The sequence below is a fragment of the Condylura cristata genome, unplaced genomic scaffold (assembly GCF_000260355.1).
Source record: "Condylura cristata isolate star-nosed mole 26May11 unplaced genomic scaffold, ConCri1.0 scaffold00029, whole genome shotgun sequence".
Classification (NCBI taxonomy): Eukaryota; Metazoa; Chordata; class Mammalia; order Eulipotyphla; family Talpidae; genus Condylura; species Condylura cristata.
This window is the reverse complement of record NW_004567130.1, coordinates 24,192,564-24,210,830: the sequence shown is the minus strand read 5'-3', so window position 1 is coordinate 24,210,830 and position 18,267 is coordinate 24,192,564. Positions and strand designations below refer to the sequence as shown.

Genomic DNA, 18,267 nt, shown 5'->3' with positions numbered 1-18,267 from the left:
ACTGGGGTTCAGGCCAGAGGTGCAGGGGGTGAGAGGATTCAGCAGAGACAGAATGGGGAGCATAACAGGTGTATCTACTGAAGCACACTGCTGAGGGAAGCAGCAGGCAAGACAGGAGAGGTCTGCTGCACCACATGGGTCACTCCCTGGCGAGGGATCACCGTGCTGTGATGGCTGGTAGTAGCTGTATAGCACTGTCTTTAATCTCTGTGCCACCCCCATTTGGGGTGACCCCAATCTGTTTTCTAACCACAGTCAGAATGATCTTTCTAAAGTGAAGCAATAGCAAATGGAACGATTTTCTTCACATTCATTTTTTGTACATAAAAATTCTGTAGGTTTTGCATGTTTATTTTGTGTGCTGCCACCTTGCTCTATTTATGTATTTTTTTTTTTTTTTGGTAGAATCTTTAGTGTTTCCTATGTATAATACCATATTGCCTTCAAATAGCAGTAGTCTGACTTTTTTTTTTCTTTTTACAACTTGGATTTTTTTATTTCCTGTTTTTTTTTTTCTGATTGCCTTGTCCAAAACCTTTACAATTAAGTTAAACAGGAGTGGTTGACAGGAGCACCCTAATCCTTTATATTAAGGGGAAAGCATTCAGGTTTCCATCATTAAATGATTGGTTGGCCATTGGTTTGTAATATATGATGTTTACTATATTAAGGTAGTTTACTTCTGTTCCCATTTTATCTAGTTTTCATCATAAATCACAGCTGAATCCTATCAGATGCTTCCTCTGCATTTGATATGCTGTATCTTATCATATGATACATACCTTTTCTTTTGTTAATATATTATGTTGATTTATGTATATTAAACTATCCTCTTCTCCATGGGATAAGTCCCACATAACTGTGATGTAGAATCACTGTGGACTATTGTTGACTTTGATTTGCTAATATTTTGTTGAAGGTTTTTGCATCAGTGTTCATTAAGATATTGATCTATCAGTTTCTTTTTTTTGTGCTGTCTCTTTCTGGCTTCAGTTTTAAGGTGGTGTTAGCATCATAAAATGTACTAGTGATCCCTCTTCTTGGATTTTAAAAGCATTTTGAGCAAGGTGGTCATAAGCTCTTTAAAGATTTGATAAAATTTGTTTGTGAAGCTGTCTGCCCCTCAGCTTTTGGGTGGAGAAGATTGTTTTATTACTGTTCCAACTTCCATGCTTATGATCCGTTTCCTCTACTCTTCTGTTTCTGCTTGTTTTGTTATGATGGACAGTATTAAGAAATCTGGCCATTTCTTCAGGGTTATGCAATTTATTGGTATATAGTTGCTCAGAATAATCTCCTACAGTCCTTTGTATTTCTGTGCGAGTTGTGGTAGTTTCTCCTTTCTTTTCTGATTCTGTTTAATAACTGTTCCGGATTGGGACCCTCAGGCACAAATCGGCAGTCACTCTGTATGCCTGCTCCTGTGGACACCCAGTAGTGTACCTTTGCTTCTAGATGCCAACTCTGTTTCCCCATTTAGCAGTACAGTGATCGGTCTCCAAAGTGCCTGTAGAGGATGGGGAGGGTGTGTACCCTGAACTGTCCTGGGTTCACCAGCAACCACTCTTCCCTCCGGTGGTTGGTTCTGCCCACAATAGCTGTGAACATAATTCAGTTAATGATTTTTCCTACTCCTATCTGCCAGAACATTGCTCTAATGTATAGTTAGTCACCCCTTTTTCTTTCGGGGATTATTGGTTTTGTTGTGTTGCAGTTGTGAGTGTATGGAATAGTGAACCGTGCATCTATGGCTGTTTTGCTGGACTCCAAAACAATCTTTCTTTTACTGACAGTTACTTCATGAAGAAATGTGGTGACAGAAATACAGTGTATTTCTGAGTTTACTCCTCTTTTTACCCCTACTTAGACTCGGCTAATGTTTCTTCTGCAGGACCCACACTAAATAAAGGTGTATGAGGAAAGCCTGAAAGTAATCCTAATTCTGAGGCAACTGGTCTCACAGGCAGATGGCAGGAAGTGACTTTTTTTTTTTTTTTTTAAAGATTTATTTATTTGTACATACAGAACTGGGGTACAGGCCAGAGACTCAGGGGCAGTGAGAGACTTCACCAGAGACAGAGTGGGGAGCAGAACAGGCAGATCAACGAAGTACACTGCTGAGGGGAGCAGCGGGCGGGCCAGGAGAGGTCTGCCACGCCATGTGGTCTCCTCCGGGGCAGGCGGGAATCGAACTCATGCGGAAGTGGCTTTAGCTTCTCAGTGCAGTGCTTTAACCCGCTGCGCCACCAGGGAGGGCCGGAAGTGACTTTTTAATACAAAGGTTTAGGGTTGAATTCAATTTTTTAACCTGCCTAAATTTTAAAGGAATACAAATGAATTTGATGTAGTTCAAGAACTTGAAGGGTTTAATGAGAAAATGTCTTGAAAGTTCTATTATAATGCCTAGTTTAGAATGGACATTGAATAAATTTAGCTTGTGACTATTATCTCATTCTTACTCTATTAGAAAGAGCATGTGGCCTTACTGGATAGATTTCTTGAACCTTCATGTTAGTAGAAGCAGATTTGAATATAAAACCCAGCTTTAATTTTTATTAATTAACTTGCATCAACACAGAGAGCTTACTTAATTTTCTGAATCTCATTTTTTTTTCCGACTAAAAATGATCCCAAAGGATTTTCCTCTTGGAAAATTGATCCAGAGGATTAAATGGGCGAATGTACATCACACTGTCTAGCACAGCAACTTGGTCTAACAGGGAGACTGGAAAATTAATCATAGTATTGCTCCGCCGTGAGAGCTAGAGTGAGCATTCATGCTTTAGAAGATAAGGGATGCTGATGAGACATTTAGATTTTTCTTTCCTTTATTATCCCCTCCCCTTAAAAAAAAAAAGCTTATTTGCATGGAAAAACGTAGGCTCATATATCTTCTACCCAGACAGGCTTTGATTCATTCCCCAATGAATAATACTTGCTGTGAATTTATTATCTTCAGTAATGGTCCATCGCTGCACTGAACTGCTCAATTTGTTGTTTCTATCAGTTATTAGTGTTTTATTTATTGGTCACCCTATATGTGCAAGCACTTTCTCCGTTGATTCCCTTGATAATAACCAATTACTTGGAATCCTTAATTCTTGTACCTCCTCTGTAGGGAGCACCGCTTAATGCCTTGTGCAGTATACCGAGGGACCGCTTTAATTAGGAATTTCTGGAAGCCCTCCCATCCTGGGTGTCCTTGTCTCAGGCTTGCCCCCGTCAAAGTTTAAAGGACTTATCTGATGTCAGCGCCCTGCACACCCAGCAGTGTTGCAGCTGTCTGTGTTACTTCTGTGTCTGCAACAGATGTGGATGGAGAAGCTCCTGCAGTGTAATGTTGACTTCCAGATGGTGGGCATGGGGAAAAAGAAGGTGTGACAACAGGAGGGGGCGGCCTTAGGAAGTGGGTGACAGGCGGGAACAGACAGCTAGTGGGCAAAGGAAAGAAGTGATGGGCGGCAGAGGGAGGTTATCATGTGGATGGAGTATGACTTGCCACACGGCTCACTGTAGAAAATGACTCAGAATTTATAATTAGCAAAATAAGTGTCTGCATATTGACTTTAAAAACCAGACCACGTTCACCTGTTCACCATAATATTTATTGCTGCAGAAATATATTTCTTGATAAATGTTAATTAAAGTTTGTTGTGTGGTTCCAGTAAAGCTCTATTAATACATAGTTACTTATGAACTTGAACTTTTTTTTTTAAAGATCTATTTATTTGTGCATACAGAACTGGGGTACAGGCCAGAGGTACAAGGGTGGTGAGAGGATTCACCAGAGACATAGTGGGGAGCAGAACAGGCAGATGGACGAAGTCCACTGCTAAGGGGAGCAGCGGGCGGGTCAGGAGGGGTCTGCTGCGCCCTGGGGGTCACCTCCAGGGCAGGCGGGAATCGAACTCATGTGGAAGTGGCTTTAGCTTCTTAGTGCTGCGCTTTAACCCGCTGCGCCACCAGGGAGGGCCCTGAACTTGAACTTTAGTTAAGGAAATAGTATTTTTGATTTATCATGTGTAACCTCTTTGGACTTTAGTTATAATTGTTGTAGTTTCAGATTATTAGATGCTTAAATGAGTTGGTAGCTTAGTGTTAGGGAAAGTAGTTCTATATTCAAATTAAATTTATAACCAATCTTTTTTTAAAAAGGACATTCAAGCAATCATAAGCCTAATATATAATTTTCCATAAGTGCAGAGCAAACATAATGAATACACCTAACATCTAAATTAGGAAATTGCTCTTAAGGCTTGTTATTTTCATATATGTCAACTTTAGCTAGTTATAGAATGCAAAGTCATTCGTGATGGCTTAGCACAAAACATTGATTTCAATTGAACGCTGAATTCACACCTATTTCAGCGCCTGCCTCTCCAAGGTGTGGTGGATCATTTTATGCCATACCTGTGGGAAAAGGTTTTAAGAGTTGTGTGATTTTCAGCAACTCCTAGTCATGCCATTCTCTCCATACTTATACAGGTGTCTGATATTTTTCACCTTAGGCTTTCAAATAAAAATTATTTTTATTATCTTGCCTCGTGTTTTGCAAAATCATGGGTAGAGACCAGAAAGATAAATAGGAGCAAAGTACTGATTTAAGTCATGGGGCATAGCTGGCCTATCCAATCCACAGAGAAATGACTTTAGGGCCCAGTGATGTTGCTAAGATTCTACTAATTCAAGGTATTTTAAGTATGTATTCTGTCAAGTGACATTATCATTTTCAACTTTCATTTCCTTTCATAGATGTTGATCATGTCTCAGAATATTGCCCAACTGGAAGGCGAGGTGGAAAAGGCTATAAGAGAAAAGATTTCAGCTATTAAGCAACTAGAGGAAATTCAAAACCAGCTTGCTTCCCAGGAAATGGATGTAACAAAGGTACAGAGAATCAGTGCATTAAGAATGAAATAGTCTGAAAAAATTTTTGCTCATGTAGTGCTCAGAAAGAAGTTGGGGTAGAAAAGTTTGATTATTTCAAGATCACAGAAGTCTGCTTAACGGTCTTTCAGTAAATAATGTACAGGCCCTTTACAGGGCGCTCCAGATACAGGGATGAATCAGGCACACATTATGTCCTCGAAGAGATTAAGGGTTAAGTGATTGAGACTTGCAGGTAAGGTCTATTAATTACCTAATGGTGGTAAAACTTGCATTTCTAAATCTACTAAGAGTATTTTCTTGTTTTCACAAGAATATAAAAATATAAAAAGATACATATTCACAATGTTAAAAGTATGCTTGCTATAAAAAATCCTTCCAAGTCTTTGTACACCTTGTAGCTAGTCCAGGATTCTCTATACTACAACTTCTTATTTTTTTGGCCCTTGAAATTCATATTTTAAATGCTACGTTGCCATCTCCATGGGTGTCACAAACTTGCGAACCATCAGCTACAATGATCTTGGCTAAGTAAGGTACACATTTACTAGAAGCTCATAGATTTGAGTAATTGCTTTTTTAAATTGTGCCTTTTTTATTGAGGTAACATTGGTTTACAACACTTTTTGTGATTTAAGGGTATAAATTCACACCTCTTAAGATTCATGTCACCACAAAATACCCACCACTACAGCAATTGCTTCAAAACAACAGAAAAACTAAATATGGGCATACATGATGAAATAAATCGACTATGTTTAGCCAATACATGGACAGGTAATGTTACTAAACATGAAATATGAAAAGGGTATGCATTTTAAACAATATTATTGTTGTTTTATAATCCATTAATTAAGATTAACTTTATGTTTAAGGTAAGGTACCTTGTTTTTTTTTTTTTTTGGCCTTCACTACAACTTTCCCTTTGCTTTTTAAAATTCAAGTTAGCTAAGGTAGCAGTTTAAAAATATCCTATTTGCCAATACAGGTAATATATTTGTGTGCAGGTAGAAGTTAGAAGAACTGATGCAGAGGGCTGGAAATGGTTAACCCAAGCTAATGGGTGAAAGTTCTTGGTGAGAGTGTTTTTTCTTTAAAAGGAAAAGAACTTTCTATTGAAATGAGTATTCAGGTTTTTTAAACTGCCCAAAATGAATCAGTTGTCAGAGGAGTGATGAGGTTACTTTTAATTCTGAATAGCATATTCCAGTTTGTCGAGTAATTTTAGATGAAGTTTAATCTTATGAATAAATTTAGTAAATCTAATCTGAAAGTAGTAAGGTAAAGGAACATTAAAAATAAAATTAATGATAAAATAATTTTTACTATAACCTACCGCTTAGACATCATTACATATAATAATGTGCTGATGATGGCTTGTAAATACCGTGGCTGTGTAATTAGTATTTTTGATATTATCAATTGGATTTTTTTCACTCATGCATATGTGTAAATCATAGATTAGGTAGTGAAGAACTAAGAAAGTTAACTAGTGCCCTTCTAGTTTTTTCTATTACTCTTAATTTTTACATTTTAGTTAACTTTAAAATTAAATTTTTAATTGGTTTATTTTTTAGATTGGTACACTTAATTCACACATTGAGGCATTTGAATTTCAAATAGAAGTTTTGGTAATATTTGTTTTTAATGGGTTTCTGAAGACCACTGGAGAGAAAGAAGTTTATTGACTTTTTTGTTTTCACTGTAAGTTTTGAACCCAGATTAGCTTATTTTTCAAAGTGTTTTTATTTAAACATAGGATATGTGTATCTGCTGAGAAGGTTCTAGTTCCTTAATAATATAACATTGATTTATAAAGTTGTAATCATGATTTTTCTGAAATACCAAAGTTAAATTTTAAAGCAAGTATAACCATTGGACTTATGATTTACAAAAATTTGTGCTTGTATATTAGAAAGTAATTGAGCAGAATTCTCTCTAGAGATTCTCAGAATCTCAGATAAGATCTCTGTAAATTCTCAGTTATTTCAATGACTCGTCGTTTCTTTTTTATATAATTTTATCTGATCATTTGTTTTAAAATATATGTGTCTGAATTGAAAAATAAATTGGGTAAAAGATGAAACACCCCTCTTTTAAGCTACAACATGTGTATACTGATTGTACATTAAAATCATTTTACTTTGATGTATATCGCCCATTTATGTTAAATGCTTCAATGTAAATGCAGTGTGTCTTGCTCCTGTCAATGACTTTTTCCAAACACTCTTCTTAATCTGGAATATATATTATTTTGCATGCTAAGTTTGATACGGTTTACAAGTCTTATAGTAAATACTGTTTACTCCTGTATGCCTAAATATCAATAATATAGTCTACTAGCAGAAAGAAAAATGCCTTTGTTTTCTTAAATAAAAGTCTAACTGATAAAGTCTTTAAAGGAAAGTTTTATGATGTAGAACATTATTGAAACATACCAACTTTAATAAATAATAATACTTTAATAATTTTAGCTAGTTACACTTGGGATGATAGTGCTTTTTGGTGATAATATACAATAGAAATTATTCGTTTATATTAAAATCTTTACTACATACTTCAGTTTTATTAACTAGCTACTTCTTTATCTTCAGTTTTTAACAGTTAGTTACATTGGTCCCTGATATTGCTGCACCTCTTTAACAGAATGTGTTGGCTAAGCTAATAGACAATGTCACCTAAGAAAGTGATCTTGTATTTTATCCATAAGGCCTCTAGGGGGCACTGAAAGATTTAATTGCGGGCTTTGTCTGCTACATTCTAGCAGCTATTGATCTTGTTTTATATTCTAACAGGTGTGTGGGGAAATGCGCTATCAATTGAATAAAACCAAATTGGAGAAGGATGAGGCAGAAAAGGAGCACAGAGATTACAGATCAAAAACTAAAAGGAATCTCGAAATGAAAGATCAGGTAAGAGATGGCACAAGTGTGACTACAGCCGTTCAAGACAAAAACTTAACGTTCTTTCTAAAGTTGATGTGGTTTTGTTCCTAAGTCATTTATTTCTATTATTTTGTTTTTAACTAATGGAACTATCCAGTTTATTCTATTAAAAGAATTTCATTTATAGTTGCCGAAAATTATCACCTTTCATAAGAAATGGTGAGAATACAACTGCATGCATATAAAATTCCAATATGACAGGTCATAAATATACATTTGGATATGTGTATCTATTACTTACAAAAGTAAAAAACATGTTCTAATGCACAGTTTGAACCTAAAATATACGTGCATAAAGTTCTTGAAAGATGCCAACTGGATTCCAATTTTAAATAAAAAGGTTTAGAATTTGTAAGATGAGATGAGTTGATATGTAAATACGTCAATCAAATTGATTGTTGGCAGAATGAAACCAGTTTTAACGATGATAACCATGAATACGTTTCCTTAGGGAGCCTAAGTACAGTGAAATTAGAAATGCTAAGGGTGGGAAATGCAGCTTACTTCAATTTCAGTTTGAACAGATGTTTTATGTTGTATGTTTGTTGAGTTCATGTAGACACTCCAATTTTAATTAGCACTATGGATAAAGTTTTCAGAGAGACAGTTCTAATAGGCTGACTTTAGATTTTCTATTTTTATGTTATAATACAGAACATTGAAGGCCGTTCTTTTTTATTTTCAAAGAAAACAGGTTGACAAGTCTATTTAATTGAAATAAGACCTTTCTGCATTTCAGTATTTTAGAGAAGTCACTACCATTTTAAAATGTAGGTATCTAGAAGTTTTCTGCAACTATGTTTCTAGTTCAAAGCTTTACATTGTATTTTCTGACGTATTTTCCCTTTCAACCAAATCACTTCTCTATGCAAATTATGCAGATAATTGAGAAACCTACTGAAAATGAAAGTAATAGGTTTTGTATAAACATGTCTTTAGTCATAAATGAAATGCTTAGCAGTAAACTAAAATCTGAAACAACCCTAATCAAGTTCTGCTTGTGTACCATTGTATTTAAAGTGTTAAAATGAGTTTCAAATTTTCAGAATATTTTCATTAACTTGTACAAATAATGTAACTATTTTATTCCATCCAGTTGGGGGCGTGCCTGATAGTAGAATTGACAATTCTTTCTATCAGGGACCGAAAGTCTAGTACTACCAAAGCAAACCCTGAACTTTCCTTTCTTTTTATATTATGACGTTGTAAACTCCTATGATATTGACATGCTCACTAGTATTACCATATACTATCTACTATTATACTTTATACTATTTTGTAGCATCTACCAACATAATATTTTGGATTAACTAAAAAAATAAATAAATAACATAGCAAGGAACATCCCTGACTTACTTAAAATTACATTATAATGTTCTGGAGAATAAAAAGCATTATAGGAGTAATAAGACTAAAGTAAGTAATAAGTTAGAAGACTAAAGTTGCAGTATCTTAAAAAGGAGTTTCCATGTGTAAACATTCCTGCTAGTGAAACATCAAGTTTTCACAGTGATTTTTGATGTTTTTAGATTAGAGATGTGCCTTGAGGAGGTCCCAGAGCTAGACATAAGACTTCTGAACAGTTACAAGATGTTCATGATGTGATATCCTTGTTACTATTTTTTCTTGGGCAGAACCTGAGGGGAAAGTAAGGAAATCTTATAGGTCATCAATGGTGTCTCATTGCATGGGTGATCTGCTGTAGCAAAGCAGCAATTGTTCTTTGGTCTTTCAACCATGACCTGACCTTCTGTCTGTAAGATTGCGGAGTTACTTTGCTAGGCCACCATGTATACTTGAAAGAAACAGACATTCATCTTTAAAAAGCTGGGAATTTGAGATACCTACAAAATATGTAGCACATACAACTTTTAAAATGTTATGCAGTTCAGAATAAGAAGGCTGTCTCTAGCAATGTATTCCTTGTAATATAGTCATTTTTTTTTGTTTGCATTTTTGTTAATTTGTAAGTACATGGGAGACTGAGATTAGAAGTGTGGAGAAAATAAGAGCCTCTTTGATGTATACAAAATAGGGCAAGTGGTTGGGAACCAAAATTATTTTCCTTGTGACTCAAGCTTGACTCTGACGTAATTAGAAGAAAATGTTGGAAACATAATAATGGCAGTGACTTCTACCTGCTTTCTCTTTCTTTTTCCTATCCTGGTAGGATTATCTTCCCATCAATTCATTTATATCCCTTCTGTTTAGAAGACTCCTGTCAGCCTCAGAGGGTACTTCTTGTATCAAAACAAACAAAACAGAAAATTTAGTATGGAGGAGAATGAAAAATCTGTACCCTGATTTTTACTACAAAGTTTTCGTAGACCACAAATCTACATGCACAAACACATGCCACACAATTATGGGAATTTGAAATACATATAAGCATAAAGAGAATATTATAATGAATTCCTACATTTCCAGCAGTTTCGTCACTTCACTACTTCTATTCTTCTGTATCACAGTTTTTCTCTTCTTTATTGTTACTTGTCATCTTCATCTTAGTCATCATTTTTGTTTTCTTTGTCATCACCTTTTTCTTCTCCATTTTCTTTGTCTTCCCTTTCAACTCTTCTGTCTTGTTCCTCCATGTACTCTTTGACTGAAGTATTTAAAGCATACCGCTGACATTGTTTGTCACCCATAAATACTTCAGTGTGCATCTAAGAAGGTATTTTTTCATAACTACCATGTCATTATTAGACCTGACAGTATTGGTAATAGCTCACTATCTCATGTAACGTCCAGCCCATACTCATATTTCTTTGGCCTTCTCATCAGTGTTTGCTTTAAAGTTGCTCTATATGAATCAGGAAAACAAGTATATATGTTTTTATATGTTAAAATATCACAGTATTACCTTCCTTAATAGGAAATAAAGGACACCTTAAAAATTTTCAAATTTCTTTGTCTTATTAAATCTTATGTATAATGTTTTGGTTATGCTTTCTATTTATAAGATGCCATGGCATCACTCTAAAACATATTTATTAATCTTGTACCTCAAACTATTTGAGGTAAATGGTTGCCAGGCAGTCACCACAATCATATTCTGAACAGAGCTCCTTAGAGCGGAAACTCAGATAATTTCAGAACCTGACATTGAAGATTTAGGAATACTTCACTAGTCCTAGTTATTGCCCTGGATTTACAAAGGTTGCTGACTTTGAAGTAAGTGGCACTTGTTTGGAATTTTTTTGGTCAACTTTTGGTAAAGGATTTTCAGAAGATGATTTCTTTTATAGAACCTAACTCGGTACCATTCTAATCAGTGCAAAATGAAAATACAGGGTCCTTTGTTCAAAAAGCAGGAAAAAGTGACGTCACCCTTAAAAAATGCTCTTATAAAATAGTTCCCTGTTTCTGCGAGCTCTGTTTCACGATATCATGCTGTTCATGCTCAGGACCCTCCAGCACAGGCCTGCTGGTCCCTATGACTGGTTGTGTGCATGGCCTTTGACCTCTGGGCTTATTACAGGGCAACCCCACTGTGAATTGGGGGTCCTGACTGTGGGTCCTCACTTAAGAGGACTAATAAGATTTAACTGCAGGCACACACAGAAAGGTCACTAATGGGTTGTATTTACAAGGGAAAGGGAATTGAGTAACTCAGGGGAAGAGAGAGAGGTTTGCTAATATGTCCTACCAGTTCCACTGAACTAGAACCCCAAGAACTCACTGAGAGCTGGTGAAAAACCAAGAACTCAGCTGCAAGCCATGAGGCCAAAAGACCCCCAAAGCCCAAAATGTCTGGTCTTCTATACAGACAGACAACATGGCTGTTTATTCTACCCTTGTGCCCTAGCAATCATTTCTGGTGATCTGGGAGTTGTAGTTCCCCTATCAGGGTGGGGGTGAAGTCCACAAATCCTGTATCTGTAGAGTTCCTGCAGGACAGCCTTTCCTCCTAATAGGTTCTCCCTGCCACTGACCACAGGACCTACACTCAGGGCCTACTGGACAGAAGAGGGAATCAATCTTCTTTATGTGAAGGTGGTCAGAGGAGCAACTTTCTAGAGATTGCTGTCTGCACAAGGAGGCACACTGTGTCACTGGTTCAGGGTGAGCTGCAGCACCACATTGAGGCCACTGAGTTTGCTGTGGTGCTGTCAGCCAAGGCAAGGATGGTGCTCATTGTGACTGACCCTGAGAACCGAGAAAAGTTCACACTCAACCAAACACAGAGGTTATACTCAAGCTCCTGCTGGGGACAGGAGACAGTAGCAGAACACATGCCTCTGTCTCATGCTGCCAGACAAGCCCACCCAAGTCCAGTCTGGCAAGAAGTAGCTGGAGAGCAATACATACTGAGCACTGCCCCCCTGATGCATGGGAAGTAGGGAAACAGACCACAGGTGTCAGCCAGGGCTCTATTCTGCTATCAGATTTAACGTACCAAACACAAATTCCAATACTTCATCATTAAGAATCTTAAGACATGGTCCAAGAGCATTTAACTGCAGGCCCAGAGCCCCCTAACCTCAGTGACTACGCTGATCACAAGCCCATGAAGCCTGAAAGGCTGAGCGGACAATCAACAGGGATTTTGTCATGTGCTGACTCCTATATAGCAGTCTCCCTTGCCTGTACACACATGCTCGCATGTTTGAACATGCCTGTGTGGTCCCTACAAGAGAGTTGGCCGGCTGTAGCCCATGATCCGAGTATAACATGTCTTCTTTACAAAGTTTCACTCACCTGATTTACTTCTGTGACTGCTTTGTGCTAAAGAGGCGGAGAGGAGGTGATGTCGCAGAGCTCAGAGAACCCACAAAGACTAAAATATTTACCACTTTAGCCTCTGTAGGAAAAGTTTGCCAACCCCTCCCTGAACTATGGATATATAACTGTCTGTTTTATGTGGAACTTTGTGTTTGCAGACTCATCATTATTAAAGGATTTAGTGGTTTTAGATTATTTTGCAATCCAGTAAATGTGTCACGGTCACATGCTGCTCTCTTAATTACCGAATGGCATCGCCCACTGGCTGGATGACAGGTCAAAGTGTCATTGTCATATTAAACCCATGGTATAATAATGGTTTGGGTGTTAGTATACATATGAAAAACTGGCTTTTTTAAAAAAATAATTTCATTTGTGCCTTTTTCCATCTCAGTTGTAATCCCTGTGGTCTTCCAAAAAACTGGCTTTTATTATACTTTTTTAGGTTGATATGATTTTTTTCAAGGCAAAGATTTCTTTTCACTAGTATTATGTGAGTTATAACATTGGAAGCAGTGAGGTTCAACATACCTGATGGGGTAGTCAAAGCAAATATTTAAGAGTAGAGAACATCTATTAAAGAAATAGAACAGAACACTTTGGCTAGAAAAATTAGTGCCAAAGAGAAATTTGGGAGTTGCTTATTCATATAATTCATATAGCAATTTGATTCACTGCTTTACTACTAAATCTAAACTTGGGAATTGTTTTCCTAATTGCAGTGAATGATTGTTGGGAAAAGTGCCTCTATTATGTATGGCTTTGTGTAAAGATGAAAGGAAATCCTGGAAGTCTTAACCTGACACCAGAGAATAAAAGCCTTTTTTAAAAGTGAGGAATTTCATTTTTACTTTTAGAGAAGAGTGAAACGTTTCACTATCATCTAGGATTTGACAGGTTATTTCTAGGAAAACGTTAAACACCTACCTGTTCTTAATCTCAATATGGGGAGAAGAAGAGCAAAGCAACTTAATCAAGCAATCCAACATCACAATAGCTTGATAAGAACTTTCTGCCTTCTTGAAACAGATTGCTGCAACAACCAGGAAGCCTTTTCTTCTCTGACATTTCAGTTTTAAATAGTAACAATACACATTACCCAAGACCCAGCCAGTGGACCTCTGTGGTGTTTTTTCTATTTGATTTTGTAAACATCCTTGGCATAGTTCACTGTATCTGTCACAGAGGCCAGTAGTTGATTTCGTCTTTTCTCCTTAGAACCGAACACCCACAGATTAAAGCAAAACGCGGTTGATCTGTATTCTCTGCTTTGTGTCTGCGATGTTGTGTACTTTCTTCAAAAGGCTTCTGAGGCGCGCTCTGAGATAACGTACGGACTCTTGAGACTTAAGACTGCAGAGATTTACTCACCTACTGCCTGGGGCCTCACATCTATGCCTGAAAAAATGACCGGGAGAGGGCCACGTGGGCATGCCGCGACACATGCAGTCACTCTGGCCTGGTGATGACAGAGTTGCTCTCCAGTGCTCTTCACGCCCCTGTAAGTGCTGCAGGCTTTGTAGAGCACTTTCCCTGCTCCTCATGGGTAAGGACAGTTCAGGAGCGCTGGTCTACCCAGACCAGCGCAGTAGACACCATGGGGTGGTAACTGGAAGCCGCAGGTCCTGCCCTTAGGGAGTTTATGTTCTAGTTGAGGAGACAGAGTACACATTCAAACGTGCCTTAAAAATACTTGTAAAGCGGCATATCGGCAAGTGTAAATTAATGTAGTGTGAACTTCATTCTGGCTACAGCCCATGAGAGGGAGAATATGGTTCCATGTGTGTGATGCAATAAAGTTGTTTTTTTTTTTAATAGAATCTTCCCTAAGTATGCCCTAAAGCATTGTTCTGCATACTTAGATAAATTTGTGTTCTTATCACAGCCTACCCCAAGAATTCTGAGAAAATTCTTCAGACTGGCGTATGTCTAATAAATCAGCCTCTTTTGTTCTTGTTCTGTATGATACTGGAATGAGACAAATAAGATGATGCAAATCGTTTCAAATATCTTAATAAAAGATTATTGAACATACCGTTTTTCTAAGTTCATTTCCTTCCTGCAAATAATAATTATATAGCTAAAGCCACAAAGTTAGCAGTAAAAAATGTAAGTTTTGGGTTTTTTACACAAAAGAACAGCCCCCAAACAATCCAATGAATAATACCAAAGATACAGATATACCACATTCATAGAAATACTGTGGAAATTTGTAGGCTCAAAAATAGGTTATTTTATTTTCTAAGAAAGGTGATTATGCTGTTCGGCACAATAACTGATGTTTTAAAACCAAACATACATGCAGAAACACAGTACCTGAAGACAGCAATTTCAGACTATTTAGAAAATGAAGGCTCAGAGAGGAAACAGCCCATTTAGAAGTAATATGCCTTATGGGATAAATATTTACAAGTTAGTGTTTTTGCTTGTGAAGGAACATAAGACTAGAAGCTGAAGTCAGGCAGTGTTTTTGTGTTTTAAGGAAGTCATAAGATTCGTAAGTAGCTAGTGGTTCCATTAGTCTTTTTTACTTAGAACTGAACATCCACAGATTAAAGTAAAATCCTGCTGAGCTGTGTTCTCTGCTTTGTGTCTGTGACGTTGTGTACTTTTACTGCTGTGTACTGATACTGGTCCTGGTATTTATAATGCTATAACACGAAGCTCTTATAAAATTATATATAGATATTACAAAGTCATATAACATGTTACAATACAGGTTGCTATAAAGAAATATAATGGCTCCTCCATTTTCAATTTCAGTAGATAAGTGGTCATGCTTAAAAATATTGCTTGCTTACTTCGACTTTGAAAGCAGGGCTCACAAGGCCAACCTGCCATTCTCTCGGACCAGCTTCCAAGCTACTAATGTCTACAATTCTGAGAGTTTGTAGGTAGCAACAGCTCTCTGAATGTGTGTCCATGCAGGTTGGCACCACACACTGCACAGCTCTGTATGCTTTTTCTTATAGTTCATAAACATTCGTCCTCCATCCTGTGTAAATATTACTATATGTGTATACATTTTAAAATATTTATTGTATAAACATAAGCACATTCCCAGAAGCCAATAATTCATCTTCAAATATAGCAAATTATTTTCCTTTTTGTTTTACCTTCCACTTTTTACCCATATGTATATGTAATATTTACAAGTAGTAAACATAGCCTAGACACAATTTTGGGTTTTGCTTTTTTCGCTTAACACTGTCTTAAACACTTTTATGTCCTATTGCCTATTCTTCACAGTGATTATTTTTATATGGCCATTTACATTTACATTTATTTTTAAAGAAAAATAAGCCAGTGTTTGAAAAGAACAGATCCTGTTACCAACTTGAGTCTTTTAATCCTGAACCCCACTTGTTGCTTAAATCCAACAATTATATATTACTTGGCACTGTGCTGGCTTGGGTAAATCTGTCTTTAAAGGGAGGATATTAGACAGGTGTGCAACTAAATACATGCAAAGATAATATAGTGACTATCATCAGTAAATTGCAGAAGGACATAGGAATATCCATATGTCACGTCCTTGAAGGATGGTTAGGATGCTACCAACAGACATGGGACAAGAAGGTGTTTTGGCCATAAGGCCCAGTATGTCAACTTGACAAAGGAAAGCGGGTGAGGGAATGGGAGGAAGAACGATGTGTTCAAGGAGCACATATATCTTTTGATTTCATAGCATGTTTGCGTGGTCTGACCTCAGGATATCGAATGCCATATCTTTTAAAAGATTGCCCATAGAAACTGGTCTTCTTGAAGGTTCAGAATCCCGGATTAACTGTCTGCTTCTACTGCATGACCTGCATTGAGGTATATAAGTCATATTATATTGGGAATATTTTCAGAGGTCATATATAATGTTTTCTATGTAATCAAATAATTTAAAATTTTTTAATTGCAAAAACATTAAAAATACTTTTTTACTAACAGTATCAAAATCAAGTAGGACTAATTATCTAGAAATAAGGAATTTGCAGTCATCTTAATGATTTATGATGACTGACGATGGACAGTGAAACACAACGTATGTTATTTTACCTATGAAAACTATGAGTCCAAATACTTGATTTCTTGGCTTGGTTTTCACCTATTGATAACTTGTTGAGCAAACCTCTTGGATCCTCAAATTGTTTCCAAGTGAAGTAAAAGATTTTAGTAAGGGTTAGCTAAAAAATTTTTTTTCAGCTCTAAATTCTAATTTCTAGAATCAGGAAATATTTATCTATCATAATATGAATTAAGTAGTAATAAAATCAGTAAAAATACATGATTAGTACTGGAATAAGAATAGACATACAGACCAGTGGATTCGAGTAGAAAACCCAGATATAAACCCACGAGTTTATGGACACCTAATTTTTGACAAAGGAGCAAAGAAGATACAATGGAATAAAGAAAATTTGTTCAGCAAGTGGTGCTGGGAAAACTGGGTAGCTACATGCAAAAAAATGAAACTAGATCATTGCCTCACTCCAGTCACAAAAATCAACTCGAAGTGGATTAAAGACCTAGACATAAGAACGGAAACCATAAAATACCTAGAAGCAAAGATGGGTCAAACACTTCACGACATACACTTTAACGACATCTTTAAAGACAGAGCACCCAACGCCACAATAGTGAAGGCAAAGATAAATAGATGGGACTATATCAAGTTAAAGAGCTTCTGTACAGCAAAAGAGACATTACTAAAAACAAACAGAAAGATCACTAATTGGGAAAACATTTTCTCACACAAAAGTAGCGATAAAGGACTGATCACAAAAATATACGGAGAACTGATGAAACTCAACAAAAATGAAGTAAACAACCCCATCAAAAAATGGGCAGTAGAGCTAAAAAGACACTTTTCCAAAGAGGAAATGCAGATGGCCAACAGGCATATGAAAAAATGTTCAACATCACTCGTAATAAGGGAGATGCAAATTAAAACCACAATGAGATACCACCTCACCCCAGTGAGAATGGCACATCTTCAAACAACTAGCAACAACAAATGTTGGCGAGGATGTGGAGAAAAAGGAACTCTCCTGCATTGCTGGTGGGAATGCAAACTAGTACAACCACTATGGAAAACTGTTTGGAGGTTCCTCAAACTGCTAAACATGGAGCTTCCCTATGACCCAGCAATCCCACTCCTAGGTATCTACCCAAAAGACACAAAAACACTGATTGAAAAAGATACTTGTACCCCCATGTTTATTGCTGCTTTATTTACAATTGGAAAAACATGGAAGCAGCCCAAATGCCCAAAAGTAGATGACTGGATTAGAAAGATGTGGTACATATATACAATGGAATATTACTCAGCAACCAAAAAAGAGAAACACATGTCTTTTGCAGCAACTTGGATGGAGCTGGAAAAGATCATGCTGAGTGAGATAAGCCAGAAAGAGAAAGAAAAATACCGGATGGTTTCACTCATAGCAGGAATATAATGGACCAGGCGAGAAAATAACAAAAATAATGAACAACCATAGACCAGAGACATTCTGTGGGGGTGGAGTGGGGAATGGGATCAAAAACGGGGGGGGGGGAAGGGAGGGAAATGCACGGGACTATGGTGGTGGCACAGGGGTGATTTGGTGATGGGAAACCCGTGGGGATTACATTGAGATGAAAAAAAAAAATGTGAAAAATGATGTAAAAATAAACTTTTTAATAAAAAAAAAAATACATGATTATATGAAGTTGCAAGTAT

General features: G+C 36.8%; 1 protein-coding gene across 5 annotated transcripts in view; it reads left to right on the top strand.

Annotated features, from left to right (window-relative positions):
* Positions 1-18,267, top strand: part of SDCCAG8 (serologically defined colon cancer antigen 8) — a 172,980-nt gene that overhangs the window by 41,238 nt on the left and 113,475 nt on the right. For all 5 annotated transcript variants that reach the window (XR_001145907.1, XR_001145908.1, XM_012730926.1 and 2 more), the window contains exons 11-12: positions 4,753-4,887; positions 7,683-7,799. Coding sequence is in view for 3 of the 5 variants with exons in the window: in XM_012730926.1 (XP_012586380.1) it covers positions 4,753-4,887; positions 7,683-7,799 (252 nt within the window). In the remaining 2 variants the exon portion in view is untranslated. The remainder of the gene's footprint in view (positions 1-4,752; positions 4,888-7,682; positions 7,800-18,267) is intronic.